The sequence below is a fragment of the Saimiri boliviensis genome, chromosome 7, assembly GCF_048565385.1.
Source record: "Saimiri boliviensis isolate mSaiBol1 chromosome 7, mSaiBol1.pri, whole genome shotgun sequence".
Lineage (NCBI taxonomy): Eukaryota > Metazoa > Chordata > Mammalia > Primates > Cebidae > Saimiri > Saimiri boliviensis.
In genome coordinates this window covers 50,116,771-50,130,525 of record NC_133455.1, presented here as the reverse complement: position 1 = coordinate 50,130,525, position 13,755 = coordinate 50,116,771, and the positions used below count along the sequence as shown (strand labels likewise).

Sequence of the window (13,755 nt, the reverse complement as noted above, 5' to 3'; positions counted from 1 at the left end):
CCCCAGTATTTTCAAATCTCTTCATCATCAAAAAAATTTTTACACTGCATTTCAATGACTCTCAGAACAATTTAAACCTTGAGCTTTTCTAGAACTTTATCCTGCATCCAAGGCACATCTACCTTTAAGTTTAAAAGTAGCAAATACTGATAGTCATTATCTAGCATAGCTATGAATATTCCTTTTTCTATCATTAAATCATTGCCTTGAATAAAATTGTTTTCTGGTGTCTTAGCAGCATCTGATGAGGCCCCTGCTGCTCATACATGCATATTTAATGTAGGCCAAGGTCAAGCTGCAGCAGCCTGCATGAGACCATCTGCACATGCCAGTGCCTTTGTTGATGCCAGCACCACTAGAGTAGCCTGCTAAGCCTCACCTTGGGCTGGCATCTGGTGAGGACACTCATGAGGCCAGTGTTTGAGTGAGCCCCACTTCCACATTCTGTCTTTGCTGAAGCCAGTGTGTCCCCATTCCCCCGACTCAAATTCTGCTTCATTGAGACCTACAGATGTGCTTAAAGCCCTGTATTACACTGTCTCTATAGAAATTACCAATTTCTCTGAACAAAGATACCCTAAACTTTTAGGTCAAAATCCCATATGCCTTAAGTCTTAAAGCTTCTTGCCAAAACTGCAACTAAAAGCCTACTTCAAACAAAATCAAATTAATAGCCCTAATAAAAGCCTCTACAAACTACCAAGATCAAAGCTACCTATGTACACATTAAGGTCTGAAACCAGAAATCATCAGCTCTGGCCATAGTTAAGCCTCTCTACTTCTATGTTGTGTTCCTTCAAATTTTATTTCTATTTCTTGATGTACTTACCCATACAACACAATTTTCTGGATACATTTTCCAAAACAGGCCTCTTTCCTGCCATGTCCAACCCCCTTCTACTCTTCATCAGTAGAGCCTGTTCTTCACTTATGGTATTAGAATAGCAATTAAGAGTATATGCACTCGGCTGACAGCCGAGGTCCTCCTCCCAAACATCTATTTTTTACTTTACCTCCCCTGGGTGGAACAAGTGGGACAAGAAGTGAAGATACTATGAGTGTTAGGATGATGGTGACTTCTCCATATGGAAGAAACAATAAGAACTGATAGGAAGTATTACCCCCATCAGTAATAATATACATATTCTTTGTAACTATTTATTAAATATTTAAATACCTACCAAGCTTGCTTTCCATTGAAACTTTCCTCATGCTCTTTCACTTCTTTTTAGTCCTGAAGGCTTTCCTCAAATGTTATTTCACACATGACTTTCTCTAACTTCTTAAACCAAACAAAACCTCTTTCTTCTCTGAGGCCCTGGTCCAACATTTTTAAAGTGTGGTGAGGAGCAACCACAGCAGAATCACCAGTGTTGCCTGTTAAAACATCTATGCAACAATCTTGCATGTTCTTCACATGTACCCCAAAACCTAAAATGCAATTAAAAAAAAAAAAAAAAACATCACTTTGGGAGGCCGAGGCGGGTGGATCACGAGGTCAAGAGATCGAGATCATCCTGGTCAACATGGTGAAACCCTGTCTCTACTAAAAATACAAAAAATTAGCTGGGAATGGTAGCAAGTGCCTGTAATCTCAGCTACTTGGGAGGCTGAGGCAGGAGAATTGCTTGAACCCAGGAGGCGGAGGTTGCGGTGAGCAAGATTGCGCCATTGCACTCCAGCCTGGGTAACAAGAGCGAAACTCCGTCTCAAAAAAACAACAATAACAACAACAACAAAACATCTATTACTAAACCCATCTACAGTATCCAAATTTCTTAGTGTAGGGTCCTCAAACATGCCTCTTAAGAAGCCTCTAGGCCAGGCACAGTGGTTCACACCTATAATCTCAGCACTTTGTGGCCAAGACTGAGACAGGAGGATCCCTGAGGCCAGTTCAAAACCAGCCTGGGCAAGGCTGAACATGGCGAGACTTCATCTCTAAAGAAAAATGTTAGCCAGGTGTGGCGGCATGCACCTATAGACCCAGCTACTCATGAGGCTGAGCAGGATCACTTGAGCCCAGGAGTTTGAGGCTGCAGTGAGCCATGATCACACCACTGCACTCCAGCTTGGGCAAGAGACCGTTTCTAATATTAAAAAAAAAAATGTAAAGTTTCCTGGGTGCTTTATTGATGCACTAAAATCTAAACCTTTTGCTTTATCTGACTGTCCCTGATTACTTTTTCCCCTATTATATCTGGCATTTATTCCTCTACAAGAACTTCGGAATTTTTTTTTTTTTTTTGAAGAGTAACTCTTTTAACACAAACCTTGAATAAAGTAGCTGTTTAACGAAGTTGTTAAAATGAACATAACTTCACTTGTCTCTCCAAAGGACTAGATGTCCTTCCATGTTTTGTTATGATAAAGTGTCTAAATGTGAAAATGCATACAAATTATAAAGCAATTTATTGAAATAATTTATCCTGGATCATGATGTACTGTCTTCACCAATGCAGCCAAATTTAGGCTTTCTGGGCTGCTTATTTTAAATGCAATATCGTGCAATGCAAATTTCTAAGCATTGCTTTTCTGTGTGATAAAAAGTTCAGTGTTATCTAAGAACTTCCTACTGATCTTTAAATAGTTTTTTATATAGAAATTACCATATATTTTTATTATATAGAAATATAGTGCAAGAGCTCCCTAAAACCTTAATGCAATTTTCAGACTCTATTTGCTATCATTTATACAATTTTATCATTCAATATTTGGCAAGTATTATTGGTCAGTTCTTTTTGCTTACAATGACTATATATAGCCAAGCCTTTCCCATTCTACTGCAATTTCCAAAGCATGAGAAGCAGTTATCCCAATGGTTAGCTAACCTTGGCTCACAAGGGTACCAAGAAGGGAGACACAGAGATAATGTTTTTAAAGCACAGGGTCCACAGGAACTGGAAAGCTTAATTCTTGCTGTGACACTACAGGGTTTCTGTCATCATTTAAAAGACCTTACACTAATAAGCCATGTACTTCAATTTAAGGGAATGTTTATAAATATCAGACTCTGAGTTCACTGATTTATCAAGGTCACTTTGTTATATGGTGAGGGCAGTTTATTTAAGCACCCATTCACCCTGCTACATGTAGTTAATTTAAAATAAATAGTCCAAGGGAAGTCTTTGCCTCCCTCATCATTAAAATGAATTTTAAAACCACATAACTGATTACTCAATTGAAACATTCCACTGAAATGCTTCATTGATAGCTCCGATTCCTTATTTTTAAAACATTTTATTTCCTATAAATTTCATATGGAAACAGAAGTATTACATGCTTGGGACTGTCTTGCAAATAGGAGGTTCTTTCACTTCTTCAGGCCAACCTTCCTTCAGAGGCAAATAAATAAGACACATATGTAGAACATATAAAGAAAGTTTTGTTACCAGAATAAAAATATGTGAACATTTTCTATTTAGGATAGTTTAGCAATCCAGTTTATGCTGACAAATTTAGTTCATTGCTGGAAGGCACTTGTCACAGAAGAACATAATAAGGAGTAGATATTTTAACTTGTAAGAACAAAACGTTTAACTTTTTTCTTGAATTTTTTGAAGAAGGTACTCCATTTGTAAATTCAAGTTTGGTTGGCCCTTTTTAGTTTTTTTGTTCAATATTTTAAACACTTCCATTTTCTTCTTTTTGTACCTCCTTTGGGCTTCTTCTCTCTCCTGTTTTCTCCTCTCGAATTCCTAAAATTATTAACATATGTAACTTTCATTAGCGACAAACAGTAGATACAGTTCAGAAACTGTTTTGAAATAGCTATTACTAAGCAAACACTCTAAGGTTTGTCTATTTTGCAAGATGTGCACCGTTTCCCCTAATTGAAGTAAAGTACCCTGTTTTCCTTCACATTATAACAATACATGATATAACAGGAAATTTTCATGATCACAAAGCCCCAGCTCTATATAAAGGAAATTTTAAGAGGACACGAAATGTTTCACAGCATAATGGTCATTACTGCACTTCATCTGATATACTTTTTCCAAAGGTGGCAAATGGTTAGAAAAAAGCATAAAGCTGTGCTAGTTAATACTGGTCTAGTATTCCCATGCAGAATTTTTTTGCTTTCTCCTTATCTACCAACAGCTTAAGGACAATGAAAACATTTTAGATGTGAAGATTTCTTAATTACAGATATTCTAAAGCAAAAAACAAGCAAAATTATGTATCATCTTTGAGGTATTTTTGACCGATACACTATCCTTTTTAAAGTTACAGATTAATAAAACTTCAATGCAAAAACAAGAACTACCACAGTTTCAACAAAATAACAATTTTGTTGAGGCTGTGGGTAATTTTATCGTATTCATTTGAAAAAACGTCTAATTCTGTTCTACAATTCTGGTTTTCTAAATGACAACAGAGTGCTGACTTTAGCTAAGTTAAAACAGTAGGTTTTTTTAACAGGCAAAACCAACTCTATATAGTAAAGAAGTATTTTATTCTAACACCTCCCCTTTTGCGTTTAGTTACTTCAATACGATGTTATAAAAAAAAAAAATTCCACATTTTTATTATGTCAGTGGTTCTCAAGTTTTATTATACATAAAATTATACATAAAAAATTTCTTGAGGTGCTTGTTAACACCATACTGGACCATACTTAGACAAACTTTGTCCCAGATGTTCATATTATTAACCTATAAACAATGTGTTTAAAATCATGTTCTTGACCTACTAGCATTCCTTGAGATAATTAATATAAGCAAGGAATTTTAATATGATGCAATCCTCAACCTTTGCTCAGATCACTCATTCATTCAACAAACATTTACAGAGAGAATACAGCACCGAGAAGCACAACAGGTGTAGTACACATATTTAGGATAAATAAGAAAAATTATACTAAATATTTTTAAAGTAGAACTTACTTGTTTCTTAGCAGCACGTTTAGCTTGTATCTGTTCATATTCTTCTTGTGCTTTTTGATTTGATGTTTTCTTTTTATTTTTCTTTGGAACTGTGAAGGAGCTTTTAATTGGGGGACAAAGAAACAAGACTATTAGTAAAATGTCTGAAATTGAAAAGGTATTAAAAACAAAGTTGTAGCTTTTAAGAGTACACATTAACTAAAAGGCACAAATGTGGATTCTTACAGAAATATTTCAACTAGGAAAAAATATAGAAAGCTATGAAAGATCCTAAAATGTTTTAAAAAAACTTAAAACAAATGAAACCAGTATATGAATGACAGAAATGCCAGACTGAAAAAGGAATTGCATTTAAGGATGTTAAGAAAATTATGTATATATATGAATTTTAATCTCAAAGTTTTCTGACCCCCTCCACTCTATTCCATTTCATCTACTTAGTCATGAATCACCATTATCTTGGACCTAGACATCATTTCCAACTGTTCTATCTTTAAGTACTTCTCACCTCTCTGAAGGTTTCCCTTTTGCCAAGGCTAATTCAACTACTTGGAATTCCATGCATTTCCTCAGTATCTTTGATTCAGTAATAACTTTCCTTTCCTCTGTCACTCAACTTTTCACTATACTCTAAATACTAAAATATAGTATTTTAATAGCCACCTCCTTAAACAAATGAATTAACCATCATAAGACTTTATGTCCCCTTTTAACTATCAATTTTGTTTCCTTACCTTTGTAGTCAGGTTTCTAGAAAGATTAGTGAACAGACTATGATTGTCACTTCCCATTTGCTCCTTGATGTTTTGATATCTGATTTCTGCTTCTCACCACTCGAATCAAACTGTCCATGCCAAGACAGTGATGACTTTCTAGCAGCCAAATATGATGATCAATAGGAACTTTTAGTCTTTTTTAATGGACTACTCACTTTACTCCTGATAATTCCACTCTCTTAGTGTGAGTCACATTCTTTTCTCCTGATCTGTTCTAATTGTTCCTTCTTAGTTTGTCAAACTAGAGCCTCTCTGTCTTCCTCAGTGCAGATTTTTCCCCCAAGACGTTTCTCTTCTTAGTCTCCATACTCTACTTGTGTTTGAGCTGTCGGATCTATGACCACGACTTCAGATGCCACATGTATGTATGGCTGAAAGCTTAATCAGGGGCTATCTATTGAAAATCTCTCCAAAGTCACTAGTGACTGCCTAGTCCACAAATCCAGGGACCTGTTCTCAGTCCTATTCACCTTAAAACTTTACAGTACAGTAGCACACCCCTTATCCATGGTTTCCCTGCTCCATGGTTTGTTACTTTCAGTCAACAGAGGTATAAAAATATTAAATGGAAAAATTCCAGAAATAAACAATTCATATGTTTTAAATTGTACACCATTCTGACTGTTTGCTTTAAGTGAAAAGGTAAAAGCTCTTGACTTAAGGAAAGAAAAAAGTCATGTGCTGAAGTTGCTAAAATCTATGGTTAAAAAAAAAATCTATCCATCAAATTGTGAAGGAAAAATAAATTCATGCTAGTTTTGCTGTCACACTTCAAACTGCAAAAGTTATAGACACAGTTCATGATTTAAGATGGAAAAGCCATTAAATTTGCACGTAAAAGACATTAACAGAAACATATTCCAATCGACAGAAATTGGGTTTGGTATCACTTGCAGTTTCAGGCATCCACTAGGGTCTTGGAATATCTTCCAAACAGGTAACAGAGGACCACGATATTTAATAGTTGACTAATCTGTACATCCCACAACTTTTCTCTGTGAACTTAGCTGTCACTGTATTCCTAATTCTTCAATTCTGAAAAGCTTACTTAACTTATTCAATGATGACATTTTCCCTGTTTCCACCCCAAAATAAACAGTAATCTTTAAAAGCATAATTTTTTACCTTCCTCTCTCATGATTTAAACTTCTTCACTTCAATTATCAGAAAATAACTCAAATCTACATTTCTAGTGCTGATCTTTTCCCTGAGCTTTACACTGATTATTTAACAATATAATAATCAAGTCTACCAAAAGTAAACTTTCTGTGTCTCTGCCTTCATCCCCAATTATATTCCTCCTGCCTGTGGTCCCATTTCCTGTTATTTTTAGCAAGAAGAGCTCACAACTTTAAAAGACAAGGTCTTAATGAAGTAAAAAGTTATGCTCCCAAGTTAACACCTAGCTTCTTGCAATTTTAGATTTTAGGATGGTTTAAGTTGAAATATGTGCAGTAATAGTTTTCTGTAAGTTAACTCTTATAAAACCAAAGTGTCATGGAGCTGTGCATTTGTTTTATAATTGCAAACCATTTCTGGTCCTCTGCAGAAAATCCAGATTAACAGTAGCAGCTAACACTCAAGAGCACTAACCATGTATTATATACACCCTTTTAAGATCCTCATATACGTTAACTCACTGAGTCTTCACAACAATGTCACGAAACACTTTAGCAACACCGGAGTTTATGTGAGTAATCCATTCTGGAGCTGTGCAACATGGCAACTCTGAAGTATGTATTCATTACAGTATTATCTTTCCCAATTTAAGGAGGACATAGTATTATTTTTTCCCATTTTAGAGAAGAGGCCACTGGGACACTAACATGCTGATCTGGCTCTAGAACCCATACTGTCAATGACTAAACTTGTAACATCTCTCAGAAGTTATTTTTCAAAAATATATTCATAACATATGGCCCTATCAAGTTATCACCTATACTTGAGAGGAAGAAATCTAAATCCTAGACCTCTTAATTCCCTCTACTACTTTGTCAATTAAACTAAAAACAGTGTAATAATTTAGTTACTGACGCTAAAAACAGAGCCTCCATGAAAATGTTTACCTAACTAAACTGTGACTCCTAAAATGTGTTAAATAAGAAAAATTCCAATTCCTATATAAATTATCCTATAGTACTTTTAAGTAAAATACCACTTGAAGGATTTCATATGAAGAAAATACTTACTTTACTGTTGTTTTACTACATTGTTCTTCTGGCTGAGACTGGTCAAAACTACGTTGATCTTCAAACAAAGCCTGGTGAATGCTACACTGTTCTTCAAGCAAAGGCTGGTCAACTTGTTCTGACAAAGGATGGTCAATTTTTCTTGGTTGCTTCCTAAGTCTTTCTTCTTCTGCCAAATAGAGATGTTTCAGATTATCGGGGTATCGATCTGTGAATTGAGACTCCAGTGACGTTTGAGCCTTCTTTTCCTTCCGTAGCAATTTCTTGTAACTTTTCTGAATTCTCAGTTTTCTTCGAAAGGCAAAGCCTTGTCCTACATTGAGTAATATCATCCAGAATTACTTTTAGAGAAAAGAAGAGGTTGAGCAAACAATGAAGCTGTTAATTACAAATGAAAACCATTTTTTAAAATACATCGTTACATTTAGATGCTAGGACTGTTTTGCTTTAAAAGATTATTTCAAGCAACAAATTTAAGCTGATGAATTCAATAGCAAATTGGCCCTTTGCAAAAGACCAGGCTAACAGTCGTGCAGACATCGAAGAAAGAATCTCAAAGAAAAACTGGCCAAAAACTGCTGCACAACTTGAGTTTATAGCTGTATTCACAAATTAAAATAAAATCGTTAGTTCATTTAAAACATTTAATCTGAGCCTTCAATAAATACTTAAAATAGAAAAAAAAAAGCCACATCTAGTATTTTATCTTGGACAAACTACAAAGCATGTTTTCGAAAATATTTCAACGCGAAAGAAAAAGACAGGGTATGGTTGTCTGAAAAGCTAGCAATTATCAGAAGACTGAATTTACTTAACATTTATATATTCTGAGTGGGATCTGAGGAACTTTACAGACAGCAAGACAAAAGGACAAACATAAAGCAAAGCAAAGGAGAGGAAGATAGTTAAGAGAAGACTTGAGGGCCACTCGGGTATTTGTAATAAGGAAGAATTCGGAGCAATTTATGTTTCTAGCCCAGTCCTCTCTACCTAAAAGTATATACGTAACACGTTCACAGGGAACACAAAGACGCTCTCTGCTCAGTTTCTCAAGAAAAATACAGAAAAAGAGTTCTGAGGAAACCCAGAGTTATGTCAGGGAAGGCGTTTAACTAATCAAAGTTACCAACACTGCTCCGTTTTCCTATCTAGAGCTCTACAAAGCTCACAGCTTCAGAGGGCTAAGGAATGGCTTCCCCTGCCGCAAGTGGGACCAGATCTTGTTCCCAAATCCTTCAAAGCTTCAGCGGGTCTGGTATCCTAAGACAGAGAAAGCCTGAGGACTTGCAAATAGTTTGCCTTCTTACATACCCTCGCGAACACTCCCCACGAAGGTTTGCGGATGGTTAGGCCGCCATGTCTTCTGTTTCACATTCTTATTCCTGCACCCGACAGGTGAAAGCCCTTCACCACGCGCCTCAAAACCACCATGCCGACACTTCCCTGTCTGCCTCACCGGCGCCATTGCAGCCGACCAACTGCGTCTCCAGAAGACTACAATGGACGCCCACAAAATACGTCACCAAGTCGAAGCAATCAATTGCTCAGCAGGAATCCGGCTCGGAGCTCTACTGAGCCTGCCTGTGCTAATATGGGCCGAGCTGGGGACTTACGGCCATGTTTGCGCCACCTACAGCCTGGGGGGGTGAGCGTCATGGCGGCTTTTTGCCCTCTCCCGGTGACCCCGGACCTGCCCACGCTGCGTGCCAAGTTGCAGGGACTGCTGCGGTTCCTGAGGGACACTCTGTCCATTTCCAATGCACACACGGTGGATTTCTACACAGAGTCCGTGTGGGAGGAGCTGGTCGACTTGCCCCCGGAGACAGTGCTGGCTGCAGTGAGGAAGTCAGCTTCGGAGGCCGAGCCCCGGCCCTCGCAGGCGCGCACCCTAATGGAAGCGGACGGGGACACAGGTGGGTGGTGGGGTAGGCGGGGCGGGAAGGGAGGCGGAGGAGAAGGTCCCAACCGGGGAAGCGAGCCCCCTGGTGGAAACCTGCAGAACCGGGTGCGCGGCGCGGAGGCGGGGCGACCGCGGCCGGGGGCGGGGCGGCCCTCTGGGAAACCGAGGAGGGGTCGGATTCGTGGAGGGTGAGGCCAGGATGTCGTTTGGAATCAGGATCTCTCTTTCTTTGGGTGGTTGTGTATTTCCACAATTTAAAGAAAGCAAGAAACAGGGCAGGGGAGTTCCTTCGTCTAGTGATTCGGTAATAGTTGCCGCGAGGGAAACTAGGGGAGCAGTGCTCTCACGGGGTTTATAAATTCTAGGTGGAATGCTCCACCAAGTGGTAGAATACTCAACAGTTAATGAAGTCAAGATAATTTCAGATGGTGGTAATGAAGTAGAAAATAAAAACAGTGTACTGTGGTAGGGATTGTATAAGGAGGCTGCCTGAGTTTAGGAGGTCAGGAACACGGGAAGGTACCAGCCTGCAGAACCACAGGAAGGGGTTGCGGGTGGCAGGATCCGCAGGCTACCCTTTGGCTCTAGCCAGGTGAGGGGCTGCAGGTGCAGGCCGAGAGGCAAGCAGAGGCCAGTGGCACAAGCCTTTCTAGGCCTTGGAAGAATTTTGGGTTTGAAGTGTGATGGGAAACCTTTGGGGTTATTTAGACAACATAGTGATCTAATTGACATTTGAAAAGATAATTGAATTATTTGAAGAATAGACTAGTGGGGCAAAAGCTTAAGCTGAGAGGCCAGTGAGGAGACTATTTCAGATGATTGTTGTCTTGGACTAGCATGGTATTCGAATATTCACTATTTCATTTAAAAACTATTTTAAAGTATCTAATATGTGTCATGAATTTTTGTAGGCTCTAGGTTTTTCTGCCCTGAAGAAATGTAGATTCTCTTAAGGCAAGTATATTTTAGAAGTAGAATGATGGACACCAAGAGGCTCCTGGGATTTTTACTTTCCTTCTAACCAAACTTACCCTTGTTAGTGAACTTTATCCGTTGAACATTCTCTGAATGCAAAGCATCACTAGAGGGACCTCTTATAATAGCACTTGGTAAATACTGGTTTCTTTAAAGTCATTGTTATTAAAAAGTTAGGCACTTCTTCAGTTTGCTTTCATAATAAATATATGGCACGTATGATAACATGACAATTCTACTTAAACTCCAAAAGAGCAGAGTCTGTGTCTGACTTGTCAACTGATGTATTCCTAGCACTTGGTAAAATGCTTGGCATACATTCAATACTGGATAAATATTTGTTGAATGAAGGAATTTATGAATTACTCATGTTAGTTTGAAATAAATAAATAAATGAAACTACTCTCAAGGTTAGAGGCTAAGACTTTCAAACTTGTTTATAAGCTTGGTCTCCATACAATGGTAGAGTTAGAGTGTCTTACATATCGTAATAATAATAATTGGATTAATTGATATTTAGTATATACCCTGTAGTGTGCTAAGTGTCTTAATGTATATTTTCTCTTTTAATCTTTACATCAGCCTTGCAAGATAGGTTCTGTTATTTTCTCTTTGTGAAATTATAACAAGAAGTTAATTTGTAAGGGACACAGCTTTGTAATGGAAGATTCAAACCTCGTCATTTGACTTTGAGCTCGTCACCACCATCATAAAAATGTACTCTGAATTATTTAGCAATTAATTACCAAGTCCATTTATTATCATAATCAGTATTTAATGACACACATTCCTTGTTTATTTTTTTATTGTCTGTTCCTCCCTTTAAGAATGTAGGAATTGTTTTGTTCATTGCTGTATCCTTAGTGCCTAGAACAATTAGATCAATGCCTCATTAGATTAGGTGGTTAATAAATACTTAGCAACAAGTAATTGAATAATACCACTTATTTGCTCTCTTAGGCTAGGAATAAAGTGCTAACATCTTTTGGGAAAACCTTACAACCAATTTTGTATCTATCCAGCAACAATGGAATTTAGGTTAGTTTGTGCACCTGTGGAATGTCTGTGGTCCTGCGAACTTTTTTGTACAAAATATTCCATTCTAAAAATGGTCAGCTGCTTGTAATATTAAAAAAGAGTGAGTTTTTATCATTTGTGCTTGTCAGAAATCTTCATTTTTGTTTATGTGAAGATGGACATTTTTCCCCATTACTGTATGAAATCGATTGTTCTTATCAGAAGAGATACTAGAATCCTATGAGCAGATTTGTATCCTATTGAATAATTATTAGCTATTATGGACAGTATATTTAGCAGTTAAATATGGAGTCAATAGGGTTCAAATTTCAGTTCTGTCTCTTCCAGTTCTGTGATCTTGAGGAATTTCATTTATTCATTCAGTCAGCAAACATTTACCAAGTGTCAACTATGTGCCCAGGCACTTTTCAAGGAGTTAGGAAAACAGCAGTGCATAAAACAAAAACCCTTACCTTCATCTTGCTTTCATTCTAGTGGGAGAAGATAGTCAAAATTATTTTAGTGCTATAGAGAAAAAGAAAGTTTAATAGGTAAGGGTGGAGTAAATAAGGGGAAGAAGAGGAAAATATGTTTGCAATTTTAAATAAATTGTTCTGGCAAGACCTCATTAAAGTAACTCTAACTCTGAAAAGATAAGAAGAAAAATGAGGTATGAAGATATCTGGAGGGAAAGCGTTCCACAGAGTGAGAACAGGGAACAGAAATGCATTGAGGAGGGAGCCTGCATGGTGTGTTTTAGGAGCTGCATGGAGACAGAAACAGATTTCCACTAGGGACTCACAAGGAGTATGGTCTTCTGCTGATATTGTATGAGGAGTTACAAGTAAATGTAGTTCCCAGAGCTGCATGCACAGTTTGGAAAAGTACACTAACAGATGTTCAGCACAATCATTTGGTGTTTTATGGAACAAAGTTGTTTCTAAAAGTCCTCAGTGTATCCATTTCAGTAGGTTTCTTGTGCCGGGTGATCTTCTTGTCTGGTTCGAGTCCTAAAAGTTTCTTGTTCATCTAAAAATAACTGGAAGAATAAAATTTAATTCTCCAAAATTAAAAAGAAATATGTTGGAAATTACCTTTTCAGGGCGTAAATTATGGCTTTCCAGACAGACTGCCTGGGTTCAAATCTTGACTCCAACACTTACTAGTTGTGCTAACTTGTACAGTTTGCTTCAACTCCTTGTGCATTAGCTCCTCATCTGTAAACTGGAGGTGACCTCAGTACCTACCTGATGGGATACTGTAAAAGGCAGTTTAGCTAATAGATAGAAAGGGATATCTTTAAGGTGTTATGAACAGCAGATGCCCAAGCTGGAGCTTGCTTGGTGCATTGTAAACACAACAGAGCGGTCCTGGTGAGGCTGGAAAAGTTGGGGTTTGGAGGTGGTCTAGGACAACTTCACATGAAGCTTGTAGGCTATATTCAGTACTTGGCTTTTATTCTGGGTGAAATGCAAAGCTCTCTGAGGATTTTGTGTGGTGATGTGATACACTGTGATTTATATTTCAAAGTCTGGTTTCTCTGTACGGAGAAGAGAGGGTAAGAAAGGTGAAGGAAGGTAAGGGAAGAAACAAGATTACAATATAAGAGGCTATTAAAATAGTCCAGGGACATTTCAAGGAATGGCAGCTTGAAGAGGTCAGATTCTCCAACAGACAACAATGATGAAAATTGTTGCCAGATTATTAAAAACAACTATAAGATTCTGGAAAATGACCAAAGGCAGAAATATACGAAGAGGTTGTTATTGAAAGACTGTTACTGATTGTGTAGGAAATGAGAGTTTATGGCTTTCTTGTTAGGGCTGCTCCCTGCCCCTATAGATTTAGCAGTGGAATACCACATCCTTGCTAGCTTAAGGTGGCAATGGCTAAATTTGGAGATCAGAGCAGGTGAAAATTTAAGAGGTACATTCTGGAAACAGGAGAGATACAAAAGGTCTGAGATCTAAGATCTGAGTATAAATTCTGCCTGAATCCCTGAATGATCTCTT

The 13,755-nt window shown here is 37.7% G+C and overlaps 2 protein-coding genes across 18 annotated transcripts in view; one reads left to right on the top strand and one right to left on the bottom strand.

Moving 5' to 3' along the window:
* CCDC59 (coiled-coil domain containing 59) overlaps positions 1-9,466 on the bottom strand; it is a 148,959-nt gene extending 139,493 nt beyond the window's left edge. For 9 of the 11 annotated variants that reach the window (XM_074402481.1, XM_074402482.1, XM_074402484.1 and 6 more), the window contains exons 1-4: positions 9,163-9,466; positions 7,852-8,164; positions 4,887-4,986; positions 3,655-3,698 (exon numbers count right to left, since the gene is read on the bottom strand). In XM_074402481.1, coding sequence (XP_074258582.1) covers positions 3,655-3,698; positions 4,887-4,986; positions 7,852-8,164; positions 9,163-9,316 — 611 coding nt within the window. In that variant the 5' untranslated portion in view covers positions 9,317-9,466. Of the gene's footprint in view, positions 1-1,181; positions 1,432-3,220; positions 3,699-4,886; positions 4,987-7,851; positions 8,165-9,162 lie in introns of those variants that run through there. The other 2 variants (XM_074402479.1, XM_003927843.4) reach the window with 2 other exon arrangements.
* The window catches only part of METTL25 (methyltransferase like 25), a 123,633-nt gene continuing 119,323 nt past the window's right edge, over positions 9,446-13,755 (top strand). For all 7 annotated transcript variants that reach the window (XR_012518401.1, XR_012518403.1, XR_012518402.1 and 4 more), the window contains exon 1: positions 9,446-9,764. Coding sequence is in view for 4 of the 7 variants with exons in the window: in XM_074402477.1 (XP_074258578.1) it covers positions 9,469-9,764 (296 nt within the window). In the remaining 3 variants the exon portion in view is untranslated. The remainder of the gene's footprint in view (positions 9,765-13,755) is intronic.